Source organism: Acanthisitta chloris, unplaced genomic scaffold, assembly GCF_000695815.1.
Source record: "Acanthisitta chloris isolate BGI_N310 unplaced genomic scaffold, ASM69581v1 scaffold39917, whole genome shotgun sequence".
Taxonomy (NCBI): Eukaryota; Metazoa; Chordata; class Aves; order Passeriformes; family Acanthisittidae; genus Acanthisitta; species Acanthisitta chloris.
This window is the reverse complement of record NW_008681665.1, coordinates 2,866-23,213: the sequence shown is the minus strand read 5'-3', so window position 1 is coordinate 23,213 and position 20,348 is coordinate 2,866. Positions and strand designations below refer to the sequence as shown.

The window sequence follows — 20,348 nt, the reverse complement described above, 5'->3', positions numbered from 1 at the left end:
TCCAGTGTGCACCCCACAGAGCCTCTGTGTAGAGGGGAAGGATGTCAGAGCCTTCCTGGGAGCTCTTTGAGTGATTTAATCTTCATGACTGTAATCACACGTGCAAGAAATACAGAGAAAGGCTGGGGGACAGCATGGGTGCCTCTTGGAGCTTCTGTTATCTGTGGTTAATGAGATTAAACATGTTACTAATTTCTGCTTCTACCTTGTTCAGTATTATCACATCTCTGTTAATTTCGATAATGCTTATTAGCATGAAGGCTTCTCAGTACTTCTTTTTTCTGGACTGTGCCTTTTGCCACACCCTGCTCCAACAGAGGTGTGCTATGGCTCATTAATGTTGGTGTCATTGTCCTGCTGTCCCACACAGCTGTACAGGTGGGTTTCATGGCAGCTAGCACTGACATGAGCATTACAGCTCTCAGAGTAACACCTATGATATTGTTCTTTCCCCTTCTTGATGTGGAAAGTGTGTGTAGAATGCAATGGCTATTACTTCTAGAGTAGTTAGGCATGTTGTTGAGGAGTTTTGTTCCTTTGGGTTTTTTTGAAGAAAAACAGAAGTGTGAGTCTGTATATAATAAAAATGTCACATTATTGAGAGGAGGGGGCATTAGGGGTGGTTAAAATGGAAATTAGCAACTGTGGCTGTCAATATTGGGGTAGCATGTGAGGGGGTCACACAGACATATGCCTCAACCCATTTCATGGCCATGAAAAGTGCTATGGTGTTTTTTGGAGATATTGCTGCATCATAGTCATTGCACAGAAGAAAGTCAAAGGTAAGGAAACACAACTGGCACTTAAATGGGAGAGTTTTTTGTGATGGCCATAGTTCTTGTGGAAATCTGTGTCTCAGTCTCAGATTGGCCCCAAGACAGCTCTGACTCCTGGACAAGCAAGATGTATCCTTGTTGTGGGATATTTTATTATGGCAGGGTTGCAAAACTGTTGGCCATAGTGTATATCTCAAAGTTTCAAGTGATCTTTTATATGCTTTGATTCAAGCATAGACACCTAGAAGATCAAGGTTATAGTCTTGAATTTATCTTAGTGTTCTACGAGTATCGAAAGTCAAAGCAAAGAGAAAGTTTCATGGGCTCAAGATCGGAGGAAGTGCCATGGTATTTTGTACTGCTGGAATTTTCTTTCACAGCAAAGTTGCACAAGCAAGGTCTACAGCTAATGCCCAGCCAAGGATGGAGATATAAATGACTGAAGCCAAGTCACCTGACTCCTTGTCATCAGAATTTATGAACTCAGGAGTGGAGTTTTTGTTGAAGTTTTTTCCTTTTATTTCTTTTCCCTTTCAAAGGCAAAATCAGGTCCCTATCAGCAGACTCGGTCCTATCAGACACTAGAGTGGAATTATACAGTAAAAAGTGCCATAATTTTCAACTGGAGTTTTAGGTTTCCTTTTCCTCAACTTGGAAATTTAGGAAGAGTCAAAATAGTGGCAGAGCTACAGATCATTTTATTTTAATCCCAGATTAGCATGTCTGGGTTTTGGAACGGGCTTTGCAGCAGGTCTCCCCAGATGCTGAGTATTAACTGCAGGTATTGGATGCAGTTGTCAGTGCTGGCTAAACAGCAGCATTTGTGGTAGAAGCTGTCATCAGGAGAAGGCAGAGAGAGGAGCTGATTTCTAGGCCTTCTTTTATAAACAAGTGTTTGAGAATGTTCTTGTCTGGTACCAACACATTAGTAGCTGTTGGTGATTTATTTCTCTTTTAAAATCCAGTTGCAATACTTTGAATACAACAGAAGCCACATGTAGCTGGTTTGTAGTCTGTCACAACAGAGTATAACTGGAGTATTATGGTGCCAGGAAGACTTATTTTTCCATCCAGACAGCAGAACAAGCACAGTATTAAAATGCAAAGTAATCTTATGGCTGTAACAAAATACATAGTGGGGCTTTTTTTAATTTAAATCTCTATATACCCCATAGTATTGAATATACAGCTGCATATGCTTGGCACTGCAGTTCAAATAGATTCATGTAAGATTAACAAGTGTCAGGAGAGTAGCTTTTCTTCAAGGACATTTTTTGCTTATTTTTGTGCTTCCTTTTATGCTAACCTCACGTGTGCAAGGGGATACCTTTGACATGGATAGTGGCCCCCAGCTTTGCCATTTCACTTGCATTTGCTGTATCTCCACTAACATTTATGAACAAAGACAGCTGACCTTTGCAGAGTGAATGGCTAGTTGCATGTGTAATTAGAGCATTAATAGTGGTATGTCTCATTTATTTACCTCAGATTGTAGAGTCATACTGAGTGCCTGGTGGTGACTTGAGTACTGCTGCAATAAATGAAATACAGAACCATACCAAAGTTATTTTCAAGAGACCTACTTGATTCACTGCAGGAGAGAGGCTTGGAGCAAAATAATACTGATGTGGTGTGTGTTCTTTGGGGATGGAGGAGGAGTGAGCTAAATTCTTCAGCAGATTTGCTGCACGTCTAGTGCGCAAACTCTTAGAAAAAAAGCACATCTCTCTGTTGACCTGTTTATCTTTGTCTGTTCTACTCCTTCTCCTGTTTTCCCTTCAAAACGTGCCTAAGGAATTTGCAGCCTTATATGTCAGCAGGGAAGTGGTTTCAGTTTGGCTCTGACACCACATGCAAGCAGTGCTCTCCGAGTCCTCTTCACTCTTGCGTGTGCTGGCAAAATACAAAAGAGCTTTTGCCATTTCAAGGGATAAGCTGAGTACAGACTGGAAGACTGGAGTGAAGAGGTGGATTGAGAAGGGTCCTTCAGTGCAGGCAGTAAACCCCTGATAGTCAGTAGGTTGAGTGAAAGGATTAGGTACCACAGGCAGGAGTGTTAGGAAATTGTGCTACTTGACTGTTGTTACTATTATTTGCTTGGAGAAGCTCACCTCTGGGACTGGCTGTCTACCTGAGCACTGATGGACATGCCAAATAATGCCAACTGTGGTAGCAGCTTGGACAGCTCTGCAGGAACTGGGATGACAGTTTGGTTCAAGAAAGCCTCCAAGCAGGTTTAATTTTGTACAGCCTAAGCTGGATTTGAAGGACTTACTACCTGTGCCTACCCTGTTTCCATCCCTTGTCTATGGGCTTCAGTACTAAACAATTTGAGCAGAAATTTGTTGCATGTTCTATTTTAAGAAAAATTCAGTGCTTTCTTTGAGGTTTTCAGGAGTGGATTCCCCACTTGCTGGGCTGCCATTACACACAGACACATGGCTCTTGCTGCAGCTCGACTGACTGGCAGTGCTGACATGTGCAGAAGGAAACCTTGGTCATTTCAATTCCTTGAGCATTCTGACATAAAGCATAGCTTTAGCCCTTATGAAGAGACAGATAAAGATTATAATATTGAATTAATAGATGTAGTGCAAATAATCAGGATGCAATAAAAGGCAAAATATCCAAAGCCATCTTTTGGTAGCACAGGGGAGGGAGGGGATGAAAGAAACATTATCCAAGCCTCATTTTGCCATCAAACCCTGTTGAATATAGAGCTACTGGAAGAACTGCTCTGCAGCAAATGGTGTCAGTTTCTGTGCATCAGCATGAATTCAGATTCCAAGGCTGATTTGTAGGATTCAGCATTTTTGTAACAGCTACACAAAAAGAGGAAAGAAGGCAAAAGAAGCCAGACATTTAATCACTTAGGTCTTTTCTTTCCCACATAGAAAAATACATAAAGCTAGATATAAGTTCTTATATGTCAGTATTGCATGCTGAAGGGCCCCTATGACTGAAAGTTTCTGCTGGTCCCATTTCTGTTTTAATCATGGGATCCCTTCTTGTGAGGAAGATAGCTTAGAGATTATAAAACTGATTGTCTAGTGAAGGGGAGCTCAGATTCTGGAACTGGTGCAAGTAAGAAAGAGATGCTTGCAGTGTCAGATGCTGCTTTAACGTGGCACGTGCTGTAGATGAGAACTGAGCCTGTAGCAATTCTAATCCAAGCATAGCAACTGTTTGGAACTAGGAGAAATTGCTGAGGTTTAAAATAAAAAAGCATATGTGGAGGTCTTAATCCCCTATGTAGGGAACAGATAGCAGGTGTAACAGGAATCTGTGTAATCTGTCAGTGCATGTTAAAGAGAAAATCACTGAGAAATGGTTGTTTCCTGTCCTTATCGGTGCCCATAGATATCTTCACTTGAGTTGTTACAGTTTCAGAGTCCAGAAGATCACTTGCGGCTCCCTGGAGTCCCTAAAAGATTATTTCCTGTGTAGATCAGACCATTAAGCTATGCAGGTTCCTGCCATCCTTCCTTGTGTACACAGCACTGAATCGATGGCAAAGCTATTAGAAGATACTGTGTAATGGTTTAGGCTTTTTTTTTTCTTTCTACCAAGAAGCTCTGCACAGGGAGAAATCTCCCAGAGCTGCCCCTCCAAGCTGCAGTGTAGAATTTGCTTGGCAAGCTCCCACTGATCTGAGTTAGGCCATTGCCCCAGAATTAGAAGTTCAGGCCTCCCTCCACTGCCCAGGCCCTGAATTAGCAGCACATCCTGGAGTGTCTGCTGGCAGCTATCCCATTGTTCCTCAAGAACAGCCTGAGCACACCCTGTGCTGGAGCTCTTTTGCCTCTCCAGCTTTTTCAGATATCAAGGAGAGGTGTGTGAATCACATCCTGTACTTTCTTGCCTTCCATCACCTCTGGTTTAGGTGATATCCTTGTGAACAATAATACCTGCTTCATCTGCTTCTTTTAGGTGGTGTTCAGGAATGTTGAGCTCCAACAAAACTCCAGTGCTGTACTGTACAGCTGCTGGTCCTGACTGTGTTGTTGGACCACACACATGGGCCAGCCCTCACTGCTGTGCAAAGGCTGCTGTGTGCTGTGTCATTTGGCTTCATGAAAAACTGGGAGATGAAGCATGTTTCTGGGGTTTGTGTTTGGAATTTAGGCTGGTTCATGATCCTGCCCACAGACTATCGTGACAAGCTGTGACTCAGTTGAACTGTGTGGGAACATTAGGGGGTGACTGGGGGCTCTTTCCTCAAAATACTGTGAACCAGCAGCGCTGGAAAACTGATTTGAAACTCTGGGTTTGTTCACGACTATCTCTGCACTTCTGTAGAGTGTCAGCTTGAAGTCTTACCAAAGCTGTTGCAGCAATAGAAGCACAGTTGCTCTTCAGGCTCAGGAAAATGGCAAAATGTCCATTTATGTTTTCTGCAAGTTTGTTAAATTTAACCATAAATCTAAAATTTCAGCCTGTGTTTCTAAATCATCACATTTTGCAGAAACTGGTGCTTTTGACCTTGCCTGGCTTTCATTTTACAAGTGTCCATGTCTCTAAGATGTCTTAAAAGTTATAGTTGTACATTTCAGTTTTAGACAAAGAGAAGATTTAATTTATTTTTAAGGTTCAAAAGGAAAAATTGAAAGATTAACAGTTGGTTGATGCATCAGATGTTGCTTGGTATGTGTATCTGCTCTTTATTTTTGAATTTCCTTTTCTCTGCCTCTCCAGGTGTCATCTTGACATGAGTACATTTGGTCTTGGCACTAAGGAGTGTATGAAACTTGCTTGTACGGGTGGAGAAAAGAAACTGCAACACCCTTGTGTGTATCAAAATGTATTGTAAAAGCTCTTCAGAGTGTGAGAATTCAATTCAATGAAACAATTTTCATAAGTACTTTGTATAAACATGAAAAACAGTATCTCTGTACACTATACAAGCACAAGATGCACAGGTGATAGTGTGGTTACATCAGTAAAGAGAATGGGAATGTCTGATTAGGAACACAGGATAAGGGAGAAGGTTTTTGGGGTGTCCTGCTCAGAAGTGGCATTAATCCACTCATGTCCCAACAGTAAACCCTGTAATGCTTTTCTAAATGGCCTGTTTTGTCTGAGGGTGTTTGGGCTTTTTTGTGGCACACATAATTTAATGAACTTTTAAAGACACCTCTAGGCAACAGCCCAAACTTTGAAGGGCAGAGGGGAAAATGCTGATGGACAGTCCTACTGAGCTAGAACACAGTGGCCGTGAAGGAAAAGCTGCTGAATGGGCTGATGGCTGAAAGAAGTAAAGCAACTGCACTTGGACTCACTAGTGGGCTTTTTGTCCAAATTTGAGCCATCTCCTTCTTTAGGAAGTTATTTGTGCTGGAAATCAGGCCATAGCCAGGCTGGAGCAGGAAGGAAGAGGCGGATAGTGATCTCAAAAGGGTGTGCTCTGGGTGCAGAATGACAGCCGTGGAAGAAGTAGGTTGGCTGTGAGGGCAATGAACTTGGCAAGAAAGCTTCTTCAGCTCCTTGCACTGCTGAAAATCTGGTGTGTGCTGGAGCCTTTGGAGCAGAGCAGAGGGAGCCTGGAGGGGTGGGCACAGTGGTGGGGCTCCCTGCCTGTTCAGCTGAGGAGCCAGCAGCCCTCCTGGGGCCACACATCCCCTCCTGCTACCTCTCTGTGCTTCACAGAAGTACAAGAATGTGCACTCAGCACAGGGATAGCTGTCACCATTTTCCTGTTCCTAGCCTGGAAGAGAGGTCATTTGCCTTCTGCCTAGTGGCTCCTGAGGAATTGTCCAGCATCTCATAAAGTGTTACAGGTCTTTCCTGCCACGTTACTGTGTCTGCTTTGCCGAAAGGGGTATTGAAGCAGCAAGAGGTGTAAGCTTTTTTCTCCAGTGATGCAAGTATTGGAGCCAATAAGGAAATCAGAATTTGCATCTTCCTTCCTGTGACCTTTAAATCATGTGTTCCCCTGTATTGAAAGGTGCCTGTGACACCATTTGTGGCTTAGTTTGGCTATTGGATGGAAAAACAATCTGTCTGATTCATTGGTCCCCAACAGAAGGTTACATGTTAATACTTGTTTTCAGCAATTGTCATGCAGTTGTGTTTTGACTGGGAACTGATAGCAACAACAAGTGAGAAATGCTTCAGGCAAAGGCCCTAACAGTGCAGAAATGATGCTTTTTATTTGCTTGTTTGAAAACAGTTCCCCAACCCTTGTTGCTGGTCTTTTCCAACACAAATATATCAGAGGTGATTGTTCTTTGCTTGTTTTTTATTCTGTTTCACTATACTTAACAATGCTTTATACAGTATCAGCTTTGCTGCTGCTCCATCATTACAATGATTATTACTGTAGGGCATAAAATACCAAACTTGGACCACAGCTGTATTGTGTAAGAACCATAAATGTGCAGTAAAGAGAGTCTCTGTCACAAAGTGTTAATGGTGTCTAGAGACATGAGGCAGAGAAGAACAGGCATGATTCAGCAATGTGCCCCCATTGCACAGAAGCTCAGTTGTGGAGTCTGGTACAGAGCAGCTCTTCAAACAGGAAGGGACACACTTCTTGTGTACGAGGTTGCAGGATCAGGAAAGATGAGCTCTTACTGCCCTTCTAAAGATTAGCACCTTTAAAATAAACTGGCCTTGCATGTGACAGAGAAAGAACTTCAAGCATCTAGATAGTCAAAGGTCCCTTTCAGTCCCTGATGGAATCAGAAATTTGTGCAGTATTTAAGAAGCACATTGAGCCAGTGTAAAAGTCCTCATTGTTTTAAATCTCACTGAACTTAAATGATTTGCATTCCACCTAGAAGTCTTTTCTGCCAGCAGCTGTGGGCAGGTGTAAAGGTCATTGTCCTTAGCAGGGGAATTCTCCTCTGTTCAGAAGGACTGCAAACAAGTATGAAAAAATGTGCTGTTTCCCCTTCCAGAAATGGGTAAGATAGATCTGTCTCCATCTCAGATTCTGAATCTCTCCTCACTGCCACTTGAGGTCCTTCCAGGTCCAAGGGACTAGTTGCTTCTCTGACCCTCAATCTAGGAAGTGGGGCAACTCAGAGATGCTGCAAATGTGATGGATTGTCACCTTTTGACTAGAGAAAGTGCTAAGAGTCACCTTTGCTCATCTTGAACTCATCTTTGAGCTCACATGCATGTAGGTGCCAATTCATAGAGTGATGCTGCCTCACTGACTTTGCTCTCTTCTATTCCTTCACAGCTCCTGTATGACAACCCCAAAGCCCGTCAGGAGGTAGAGTATCACTGGCGAGCATCGGGATGTCCTCACATTGTCCATGTCCTGGATGTTTATGAGAATATACATCATGGAAAGAGATGCCTTCTCATTGTCATGGAATGGTATGGACCAGCAGCAGACCCCCACCAGGCATTGCTCTTTGAGGGGTGGAGGGAGTGGGAAAATCTGTTGGCATTGGTGGGATTTCTAGCAGCATGGCTGGTTTGTAGAGCAAATCTTTCATTGTCTTTGTAGAACTGGTAAGGAAATTTATAGCTGCTCCAGCCATCTTGGTATGATGGAACAATGAGGAACCTTAACCAGAAAATACATTTTCTGTGTCCTCCATGACAATTGTCCTCATTAAAGCATTGACTGATTAGTACAGTCTTGAAAGATATGCCTCTATAAATACAATGTGCTCTGATTGTGATTGGCTTCCGACTTCAGGTGTAAATCCAATGATCTGACATGATCCTTCTTGCTGCTGTTTTGACTCTAACTTTTCCTATTCTCTCCTGGACCTGTAATACCACAGATATTGTCTTCTTCACTGAGGACAAATCAATAATCTTTTTAGGTATCTTTGCTGCTTCTTTTTTCTTCATCTCCAGCCTCCCAGTGCCAGCATGTCTGACTCCCCATGTTTCCTGGGACAGGGTACGTTAAACTGAAAGCATCAAAACTGCCTGGTCTTATTTTGTTTTTTACTTATTCTCTACCAGAATGGCTTTCTGCATTGATTCAAGCGAGTGTGATGTTTAGGAAGCATTGACATATAGGCAGCCTGTAGTCTTTATCTGTTCCTGCCATGGTTCTGTGTGATTGTGTGAATGCACAGCCAGGTGTTCATTTTGTCTTTTCTGCTCATGTAAGGTGGGCTTTTTGTGTTCTGTCTTTCAGCATGGAGGGAGGAGAGCTGTTTAGCAGGATCCAGGAGAGAGGAGATCAAGCCTTCACGGAGAGAGGTGAAATATCACAAGTTGGAAATTAAAGTTTGTTAAATATTGCTTCTCCCTTTCTCTATCCCCTTGCTTAGTTTCCTGATAAGCTTTTTTTTTTGACTGATTTTTGCTGGAAGTGGTTGTTATTATTTTCTATCCAACTCTGTATTAAAGACTTCTTTTAAAAAGTTCCTGAAAATCAGGGATTATGAAAATTAGCCAAGATCAGGCACAACACAGAAGGTTTAGAGGAAAATTCTTCCTACAAATCTGTTCAGCCTTTTCATTTCTGAACCATCACAGCCTCTGTTACTCTAATCCCTGGTCTCCTGCCAGACCACCTCTGACATGATCAGTGCAGCTCCTACTGTGATTTCTCTTTGGCTGTCCCTCAAGCAGCATCTCTCTGCACAGCTATACTGTTAGGTGATGAGCATAATGAGCAAATCACATTTGTTGAAACATCTCTTATTCAAGGATTCTAAAGTACTACTTGAAAGGGGTGTTATTAGCCACACAGTAAACAAGGCTGCCTGTCTGTAGTAGGGACTGTGCAAGTTGAAAGACCTGCCATGAGGCAGGGACAGAGCTTGCACTACAATAGTCTTGCCATTTTTATTGTTTTGGTGTTTATTATTTGCAGAGTATCACAGGTGTGCATGGCAGCAGACAAGAGCTCAGGAGTAAAAATGTTAGTGTTTGTGACTAGCAGCCTGACAAAATGATTAGAAGAAAAAACATGTACACCTGAGCTTCTAAATTACTGTGACTGTTTTGCAAGTCTGGTGTAGAGGCCAGTCTGTTTTTTGACTGTGTTTTCTAGCCTGGGATGAATCCTTTAAGCCTTGTGAGAGACTTGTGCAGGCAAAATGAGCATTTTTAGGAACTTTATTTGTTCCTCTCTAAAACACAAAATTTCAGGGGGGAAACTGGTTCCATGAACATTAGCAACTGCACTCTACTAAAAACATCATTTCTACACTATATAGAATTGTATAATATTGTAAGTACTCAGAAATCATCTGGGAGTGTAAAACAAAAACTCCACCTTCATTCTTTCCAGAGATAACTGAGCCCTGTACCACTGAATTCCCCAGGTTCACTGCCTGTTTATGTAGCCACAGCTTCCCATGAGGAGCCAGGGGTTTGGCCTGGTCCAGGCAGGAGCAGTTGGTGCAAGGTTTTCCCTAAAGAATATGAGTGTTTATGCCTTCTGATGCCTTGCCTAGTTTCAGTCTCAAGCCATGTGAAAAGGGATTCCAAGTTAAAGTACAAGAATTTTTACCTTCTCTCTCACTACTGCAGCTCTGGGTTCTGCCCATGCAGAATCCAGAGGATCAGGTGGAAGTTGCTATTGTTTCCCTGTCAGTGGATGTGTGATACATGCTCACATGGGGATGTCATTCCTCCTTGCTCTGAAACCTCTCCCTGTGTAACTGAGCCCTTCCAGATGGCTGTTGCAAGGCAGCTTGCCACCGCTAGAATTTCCCACTAGGGTTATGTTGAATATTTCAAATGTGGCAGTTTGTGCTGTGCAGAATAGAACTGGGTTTGTTTCTCTTGAGGAAAAACTTCTAAAGACAGTGAGGAATGAAGATGTGACCTATTCTAAAATTACTATATTGTTATGTTGCCCTGCTTTTAGAAAATCTGTTAGATCTTCCTCCTACCTCTGAACTAGAAGCTGAAAGTTAAACCTCTGTCTTGGACAATCAGGGGTATGTCCTGGATGGGGCTCCTTTCTTAACAGTTATGGCTTATGTACTTGCTCTTGTTGCTTTCTTTTGGTGAGCAAATTAAGGCACAAATTTACAATTTCATAAAATGGAGTTTGAGGTGTTCAGTGGCAGTGCCTGCTCAGGAGGGGACTTCAGTGTATGGTTGTCTACAAAACCAAAACACAGCTGTTAGGGCTAATTTTAGGGTTTCTAGTCTTCACGCTTGCCCTGTATTCCAGTAAGCTGTTTGCAAGCCATAAGCATTCCCAAGCATGTCCCTGCATTACAGTGGGAATGTTAATGTGACCTTTCTCTAAAACTGTATTTATAGAGGCCTCTGAAATAATGAGAGACATCGGAACAGCCATCCAGTATCTGCACTCCATGAACATCGCTCACAGGGATGTCAAGGTGAGGCCTGAAGGTGTGTGGGCAGGGGGAAAAGAACTTACAGCAGAAAAATAAGTGGGCAGTGGTGGTTTAAACAGAACTGTGAGTACAGTCAGATGGTCAAAGCGTTCCTGTTCCTCTGCCAGTGTGAGAAGGGATTGTTTGCAACTAGTCTAAGGTTGGAATATTCATGTGTGCTAATGCCTTCCAGTTGTACAGAGAATGCAGAGGAATCTCATGATAGTCAGATGGTTAGTTAAAGAGGTACTATCCACTTGCAATCCAGTTAGTTAATAAGAGAACAACTCTGTTTGAACCGAACTTATACTAAATGCTGTACCTCTATGTACAGTCTTTGCCAGTTATTAGTTGTTTTTAGCATGATACTTGCCTAAAAAAAACCACTAAAAATATGCCAGAACAAACAACCCCCCCAAAAAAAACCAGCCCCCGAAAAAACCAAAAAACCCACCCAAAACACAAGACCACCAAACCCCCTTCAGAAAGATGGGAAATGTGTGGGAGGAATAATACCAATTCCACGCATCCGACTCATGTTAATAATATGTATGAATATTTGGGAAAACAGGAAGATCTCAGCTACTGTCATGTGGAACAGTGTTTTACCAGCTACATTTTGAACCCAGATCTTGTTGTAGAGGTTTGACAGAGTTTGTAGTGTTGTATTTTGCTCTCACTCTGTGAAGTGCACAGCACAAGCACAGACAAGCCAGCTGCACCCTGGCATTTCCAGCTCAGTGATATGGCAGTGGGATGCAGTCTGCTGGAGAGCAGGACATGTAATGATAGACTGAGGCATCAGATTGATTCCACAGTTCTGAGTCTGTGCATTTTCTACAGATGTTTCTGTGTGTTTAGCTGAAGGAGAACTGCCACATCATGGAATTACCAGGGGATAAACTGGAGCCAGAGTTCAAATAATTGCAGATACTGGAGATGTCCTGTTGTCTCTGTTCTTGTGCAAAGAGCTTGTAATTCCCTCTGTGCCACTTTTGCCTCTATGGAGTGTGGAGGAAGAGTGGAACAGGTTTCAGGAGACAGAGGAACGGGAAGCAGTTAATTCTGATGGAGTTGTTTCAGTTGCTCATGGAGAGTTCGGCTGAGGACTTCTCTTGTCCTCCACCTCACCTACTTGAGTGCGACACAGTGTGCTGTCAGCTCAGCTGCTGTCATCAGACAGATCCATCCCAGGAAGTGCAGGGAACTGGGAATGATTCAAGAAGCCAGACTTGATGCCCACTGGATGAGATGAGGGGCTTGTGGTTTGCTCTCCTAAATACCATGCTAAGAGGGAGGTTGATACTTAGTCTGAGGAAAATTGCTACATGTTGGAAGGCAACTTTCCATGTGCTTTGGTGAGGATGTGATGGAAATAAAGCCCAAATGTTGGTGGTGACCCAGCAATGGTTTGACCTGCCAGTCCATTAGAGACGTCTCTTCATTGTCCATTTTTTCCTTTCTCTTGGTGGCATTTCAGCCTGAAAACTTGCTTTACACATCTAAAGACAAGGATACTGTCCTCAAACTCACAGACTTCGGCTTTGCCAAAGAAACCACTGTAGTAAATGCACTGCAGACCCCCTGTTACACTCCTTATTATGTGGGTGAGTTATCCAAGATGTATTTTTATGTTTCAGTCTGTCATCCCTCCCTTTGTAGTGTGCCTGTGGACTGTAGGAATGGGTGGGAAATCTTCTATTGTGAATGTAATGCAAGTGTTAACTTGCAGAATTCAAACTGGGTTCCAACCCAAACCTAGTCTGGTTCCAGTAGAGTTCAGTGCTCCTGCTTCCTTCCTTGGTTGCAGGGGAAACAGCCTTAACAGGACATACAAATGAGGATAAAGGAGAGAGCTAATGCTCCTTCTGATTACACTTGAAGTAATCCTGGTGTTTCCTCTGAATGATGCAATAAAAGCAATAATTTGAACTGAGCTTCATTATTATTAGGGTGATTCCTTGCAAAGCTTTCCTTAGCTTAACTAACGCAATAAAAGAGAACAGGGGGAGTATTGCCTCAGCTGTAAAACTTCTCCAATCTGGCAAATGGAGGAATTAGTAATAAAAGACCAATGTGACTTAATCACAGCTGAATTTTTCCTCCATTTTGTCCAAAGACAGAGCACTGTGCAATGAGTGCCACAGTAGATTGTCCTTTATGCACTCATTTTGGAGTCCTGAGTTAAATAGTCTTTCATTATATGGTGTGACTGAGGCAGTCCATGCTTGGAATTTCTTTGGAGGAAGAAAGACTTAGTTTTTTTGAATAATTACTTCTCTGATGAGTTTTTACAGGTTGGATTTTTTTTTAATTGAAAGGTATTGTTGTTCACTGTTAGCAGAAAATTACAATAGCAATTTATTTTCTGATGCTTCTATAGTTTTGTAAGCTGGGTTTAGTGATAAAATATTAAGGAATTCACGCATACATATTTTTATGCCTTTATATTTGTGTATAAACCAGCTGACATTTCCCTTCTCAACACATTTTTATAAACCAGCATGATTGCTCATATGTTTAAAGAATAATTTTCCTTACAAGATCAAGCTTCCTGCCAGGTTACCTGCCCCAGGGGGAAAAAACCCCTCCACTCTAAATCTATGTCTCTCTAATTTTGTTACTTAGTGAAAAAATATAATGCTCTGGAGGCCAAAGAAAAATTCAGTGCCTTGGAGCTGCTGGAGCTAAACATACCACCTAGGTACCGTTCAAAATTTTATCACAGCTCAAGTAGGGCCTTTCTGTTCTGATTGCTGGAACATATGCTCCTGCCTCTTTCAATGCAGTGTCTCCCTGTACACATTTAGCTGTAACTCCTTCTGCCTTTTGGTAATCTTAGTGATGTCTTGAGCAGAGAGACACAAGGTGAGGAGTAGGGCGTTTTGCCAACTCCATTCCTCCTTTTTAAAGCTGTTTTAGATGCTTTTAGGAACCTGTCAATAGAAAATACTACCCAGTTCCTGCAGTGAGTTGCATTTTTTAATGCCTTCAATATTTGTCATTGAAATGTGCTGCTACTTAGAAGGTAATGGAGATCAAAGAAAATATCTGATTGTTAATTTCTGGTTTTAATTTTCTACAGCCCCAGAAGTCCTTGGTCCTGAGAAGTATGACAAATCATGTGACATGTGGTCATTGGGTGTCATCACATATATTCTGTAAGTGTTTGGAAAGAGGCTTGATGCACAGACAGAGGACAGATCTTGTTAAATTTGTCATCAATCACTATGCTCATGCAGCCTGCAGTACAATATAAGCTTGTATGGGAATAGATTTAAGAGATGAAAGAACTTTCCTAGTTATACAAATTCTTTTGTCCACTCTTGTAGCCTGTGTGGGTTCCCTCCATTCTACTCAAACACTGGTCAAGCCATTTCTCCAGGGATGAAGAGAAGAATTCGGATGGGCCAATATGGGTTTCCCAATCCTGAATGGGCTGAAGTGTCGGAGGAAGGTAACAATGCTCCCTGCTGAGTATGTGCATGGTGTTGTGCAATTGTGGAGTGCTTACTAAGAGGCTATTTCTAAAAACCTGTCTTAGATTTTCTTTCCCTTCCTTTTGGAATTTAAATTAATTTTTTGTAAGGTGATACAGAGAATGACTTAGAACACAGAAATCAGAAGCAACCTAAGTGCTGCAAAAAGTAAATGACTACAGAACACTTGCTTTCCAAGTCCAGCTAATGCTAGTGAATGCTGAGATTAAATCCTCTTGAAACAGAAGTGTCTAATCCTAGGAAAGGAAACAGCCAGGACAGCTACAATGTAAATTGAGTTAGAAAAAAGGCAAGCTGTCTTAAGAACTCATTCAGCCTTTGTCCTGCTTGGTGATACAGCCAGCAAGGATGGCAGTGTTCGTGATAGGTTTTTATGATGTGGGAATTTGCCAGCCACCACTTAAATCAAGGTCAACAATTGATTCTGTATAAGTCATTGATGAAAAGCTGATGGGCTCAAACCAGTGTCCTGAAAGTGGATGTTTTTGATTCTCTCTTATCCTGACAGTCTCATAAGCTGGAAGTCTCACCTGCCTGTCATATTAAAGAGAGAGATCAGCAACCTCTGGGCTCATCTGTTTTTCTTACAAGCACATTATATTGCTGTGATCCTGTTATTGTCTGCTGTTTAGCAACAACAAATTATCTTTGGATAATGCCATGATCTGTGGCATTTTCACCCCTCATTGGATCTCACGGCTGTGTGTGCAGCACAGCCTACTGAACATTAAGGGAGATGTTTTACTTATGGGTTTCTGGCTTAGTATTTTCTCTACTTAAGGTCTTGTCCATATTCCAGCAGTTATTAACATGCTAGAGGAGCTTGGTGAGAGAACATGCACTTGGAAAATGTGTAGGGTTTCTGTATGCTTGCATCAATGAAGTCAGGTGCCCCATACCTTTGAATCTATTAAGATCAGCTGGTTTGTGTGTATTCTTTTAGGCTGACAAGGTACCTTCAGCAGATTGCTTCCTTTTCCCCTGCTTTGTGCTGTTCTTGTCCTTTGCAGTCTCTCTCAGCAAACTAAACTTGTACCTATGGTGGCTTCTTATAAGCATTTAATCACCTTGTGTTTGTTGTTTCTAAAAGAGAACTCTTATTTAGAAGGGTTTTTTTCTAGGTTCCCCCAGGGAAGTTATGTGTATGTCCTCCTACATAACATCCTTTGGATGCAATGTTTCCAGTCTGTCCACCTGCATTAATGAAACTCTTGTCTTGACTCTCACCATCTCCTGTCTCAGTTCCTAGTACTCTTGCTTTGGCAGATACCATGTTCACAGAAAGTTGCGGCAAAGTATCTTTGTGTAATCCATTTCTTTGACTTTTTTTGTCCTCTGTGGCCTCTCAGTCATGAAAATTTATTGTCCTTTTTTCCCCCACAGCCTGTGCTAGTTGTTATCTTCTATCATTTCTCTAAACATCAACTTATGCATTCATTCAGCTCATAATGCCAAGCTTGTTGCCATCTTTCAGACAGGCAGCTTAGCAGCTTTCTGTTCCTGTGTTTCTCCTTTCCTCAAGTTCTTGCTCTCAAAATAGTTGGTTTGGTGATGTAGATATAGCATAGCTAGCATCCCTAATCCTCTGCCTTTCCATCTTGCCTCGTTTTGGATGTTTTTCTGTTCTGCCTCTTTAAACATAGTAACCTGCCACATTGTACGTGGCTTCTTAACACAGTGACAGCAATAGGTAGGTGTTCTGAGTTCTGCAAAATTATGTTTCTTCACTCAGTACATCTTTGTGTTCTCAAGGTTATTTGGGAACACAGTTGTAGACTGCAACATGCCATGTTGGTCCTGTTTTTCAGCCAAACAACTGATTCGCCACTTGCTGAAGACTGACCCAACAGAGAGGATGACAGTTTCTCAATTTATGAATCACCCTTGGATTAATGTGAGTTTCATATCTCTTTTTACATGATGAATTAATTCTTACATGCAGGACTTACACTTAGCTCCACACAGCACAGCAAGACAAGGATGATTATTTCTGTCGATAGCTTAATTAACCTCCTGTGCCCTCCGCAGAGGGTCATCTGCCTGTAGAACCACAGTTCTTCTTGGTGTTACCAGAGGACACACAGGGAGACACACCCACAATAGTGTCCTTGGAAGCAGCAGCCGAATGCATCTATGTTTCCTGCGAGCAGGCAGGCACTGTTGACTCTGCAGCATATGCATGTGTTACTCTCTTTAAAAATACAAAAATAAACTCTATGTACTTACTTCATCGATGCATGATTTAAAGAGAGCTATTATTAGTGGTCTCAGGCACCACTGTGCATAGCTGTGTCAGTGTGAACACAGTTTAGTGGGAATCCTTACCCTGGTCAGAGCTTGGAAATGCATGGGGGAGGAGCAAGGGTCTCAGCTTATTGCCCTGTGAGAGATTGGCAGATAGGGTGCTAACCAGAGCTATTAATGGTTCCAGTTCAGGTTTCATTCTATGACTCGGTTGAATTCAGTTTTTCTTAACAAAGGATATCAATTCCGCTCTGTAGGTGTCCCTCAAAACAGCAGATTATACTTCTCACATTCATGCCTAAAAAGACACCAGTCTTGTTCTTGCTGCCCAAAAAGTCATCAGCTGGGAACAGAATCACTTGTACTGTAGTACTTTTCTTCCACAGTGCTTCCCCTGTCTGCTGATTCCCAGAGGCCAGGGCAGAAGCAGAGGTGTGGCTAACAGTCCTCATTTCCAGAATTCCTGCAGCCAGGTCTGAAAGCCCTTGGAATCAAATGAAATGTAGCTATATGTCATCCTGAAGAACTAGAAAGTTGTCATCCTTTAGAGTCGTGAAAGCTGAGAAACTGAGGTTACAAAGACCCTGTAGAACTAGAACAGGCCCCAGACAATGTTTCTAAGTCTTTGCTAACCAAATAAAAATGTAATCACTGTCGAGAGTGCTTACCTCCAGGTTTAAGTGCTTGGAGCCCCAAGAAGGAGGTGTCAGAAGTCAGCAGGCAATGAATTTCACGGAGTGAGTGCCTAATAGCTAAGAAGTTGCCACCTACATCCACACGTTACTTGGAATATGCCCAGAGCCAGTTAATGAGGAGGAGATTAGAGACAAGGTCTATAGACTCTGCTGCACCTGAGGGCTCTGCTCCAATACTGCTCCCAGAGGAATGCTGCAAGTTACCTTTTCTATTCTTCTGTACCTATTGTTTCCATGAGGCAGAGAAAGAGAGGGAAAGACCAATAGAGTGAATGTCTGTTTTCCCTTTTCCTAAATTCCTGAGTGGGAACATGTATGAGGAGATGCCTTGCACAAGCAGCAGAGGAGGGTGCTTGTGTCTCCTCTTTTTTCTTTCCCTCCCTTTTTTTAAATTAGCTGGATAAAAACTATTGTTGTAAACTAGGCAAAAATTGGCAGTTTAGGTGGAGCACAGAATCCTCTAGTTATTTTGTGGATAAGATTTTTTTAACAAGCAGCAGCTCACAGCAGATAGGGATAGGGGCATCACTAATGCTAGCCTGCTTGTTTTCCATTTCTCTTGTCCCAGATGTGATAAAACTATACCCTGGCCAGTTAGGGTCCTTTTCCAGAGGATGCAGGAGTCAGGATTTCTGCTTCACTTCTGGAATTACTGCAGTGCTGCAGTTAGCTTGGTGAAGCATAAGCACTGCTTCCAATGTAAGGCTTGTTTCACAGGGATGTACAGGGATCTCCTTAGATTTTGTTGGCATGCAGCTGTGCCTGGTGCAAGATGCAACAGCAGTAGACAGCAAGTTTGGGTGGAAAGCATAAGGAAGATAGAATATCCAAATGAAATTATAGTTTGCGTTATGGACTGGCAAGAATTACCATGATCCTTGCTGAATTTATCTAGGGAACTGTGCTTCATGCTTCAGAAATTGTTCTTATTCTAATGTAAAGTATCTACTGATCTTTCATGGCAGATGAGCATAGATCTCAGTTTTATCTGGAGCAGCATCTCAGGCAATGCACTGTCTCCTGAGCTGTGCCTTGCTCAGAAGAATGATGTCGTTTCCTCTTTGGGGCACACTTACTGTCTGATAAATGGTAATCTCAGTTAATGCATATGTACAAGAAAATCTCTCCTACAACAAATCCTAGGAGATAAAGGTCAAATTAACCACTTTCAGACATTGAATAATGAATAGTGAAATGACAGTTAAAATCTAAAATGTACATGAAAATTTATCCAACACTGGTTGGATAAATGGTTGGACTGGAAGGGAGCAGAGTGAAAGAAAGTCAGCACTAGTTTCTTTCTGCTCTTGTTCTTTAAAGATACTGTTGTGTAGGGACTGTAGTCCTTTTCTGCCAAACACATGAGTTCATTTATGAGGTGATTGGAAGAAGGAACAATGAGGGCCATCGAAGGACGTTAGAGCATGTTTTATGCCCTTCATACACAGCAGCAGTTGCTTCCCAAATGTTATTTTTCCAGAACTTCTTTTGATGTTTTTCCCTTTTCTCAGAGATCAATGTCAGTGCCACCAACTCCTCTTCATACTGCACGGGTCCTGCAAGAGGATAAGGACCACTGGGATGAAGTTAAAGTGAGTCAATCCTAGTTCAGATTTCTTTAAGTAAATTCTGATAAGAGATGAGCTGAGCTGGCTTCTCTGCATATGCACATTTCCTTGGAGACTGGGGCTATTCTGAATACAATCATGTCAAACAAGTAAAGCATAAACAGTCTTGGTTAGAACAGTAAAGCATATGATAACTGTTAAAATAAAATTAATGTTATTTGAGCTTCGTCTTTCAGCCTTAGAGCTGCACCAAGTATCAACAAAGATGATGTTTATGATCAAAGGCATTAGTGATGTTACCTGCTGAGCCACTGCATGTAACCACAGAGGGGAAGGACAGTGTTGAGAGAGCTTGGAGTTTGTTAAAGTGAAGAATAGGATGCAAATGTAGGGGGACAGGGTGGGAGGGCTGAGCTGCATTCTGGTTTTCTGCTCTGTTCTTGTGTTGTTAAGCAGTCTTAAAGAACCTTAACCTTGTCTTCTGACATTTGGTTGGGGGAGGAAGAGAATAAAAAAACCTGTCTGTCTTTTCCTTAACTTAACCAGGTGCCTCACCTACTGTTTGTACTGATGACAGTTGTTGAATGCTTCCTGCAAAGTGAAACTATAGGGCAGACTAAAAGTCTTAACTCTTTTCTGCTGCCTTTATCAGGTTGGCATGCTTTTAAAATTAATTCTCAATTTTCTGCACTTACAATGCTTGGCATTTTGACAATTACAACATTCCTGTAGTGTATCTTATTGATTGCTGATTTTATTTCAATCACTGATATGTAGTCTCAGCTGTTAAGCTATGTAATGGTAAAATTTCTTAGAACCTGGGCAACATTTGCTTCCTGAGTCAAAGGGACCAAAAAGACATTTTCACTTAGCATTCTTCTTTTCCGTGTTTCTGAGAACTTCTTGTGCTTGTGCTTTGTACAGGTCCCAGAGGTATTTGCTTGAGCTACTGACATTCCTGCAATACTTAATTGTTATTTTTTTCCTGAACTAAATGTTTAGACATTAATTTACTTAAGGAGATTTTTGTTCACAACCTTATTAAAAATTTTAAAATGCACTTAGGCATTAATTCAAATAAGGAAACGTGAATTTGAAGCAGACACTTTTAAACATCTTTGTATGAACTCTTTATTCCAGTTCCTGCTAATCTAGTTTGGTAAGAGCAGGAAAGCTGTGTCCTGGGTGTGGTGAGAAGCAGTAGCTGGTGAAGGCCCAGAGCCTTACGAAGTGCTGGGCATAGGGACATGGTGGAATTGATGCCAGCAGTATGGTCCTGTGTGCTCACATA

The 20,348-nt window shown here is 42.0% G+C and overlaps 1 protein-coding gene across 1 annotated transcript in view; it reads left to right on the top strand.

Moving 5' to 3' along the window:
- Positions 1-20,348, top strand: part of MAPKAPK3 (mitogen-activated protein kinase-activated protein kinase 3) — a 46,291-nt gene that overhangs the window by 25,415 nt on the left and 528 nt on the right. Inside the window, exons 2-9 of the mRNA XM_009078178.1 lie at positions 7,963-8,102; positions 8,884-8,948; positions 10,974-11,053; positions 12,531-12,657; positions 14,136-14,211; positions 14,383-14,507; positions 16,359-16,444; positions 19,001-19,081. Of these exons, the coding sequence (XP_009076426.1) occupies positions 7,963-8,102; positions 8,884-8,948; positions 10,974-11,053; positions 12,531-12,657; positions 14,136-14,211; positions 14,383-14,507; positions 16,359-16,444; positions 19,001-19,081 (780 nt within the window). The remainder of the gene's footprint in view (positions 1-7,962; positions 8,103-8,883; positions 8,949-10,973; positions 11,054-12,530; positions 12,658-14,135; positions 14,212-14,382; positions 14,508-16,358; positions 16,445-19,000; positions 19,082-20,348) is intronic.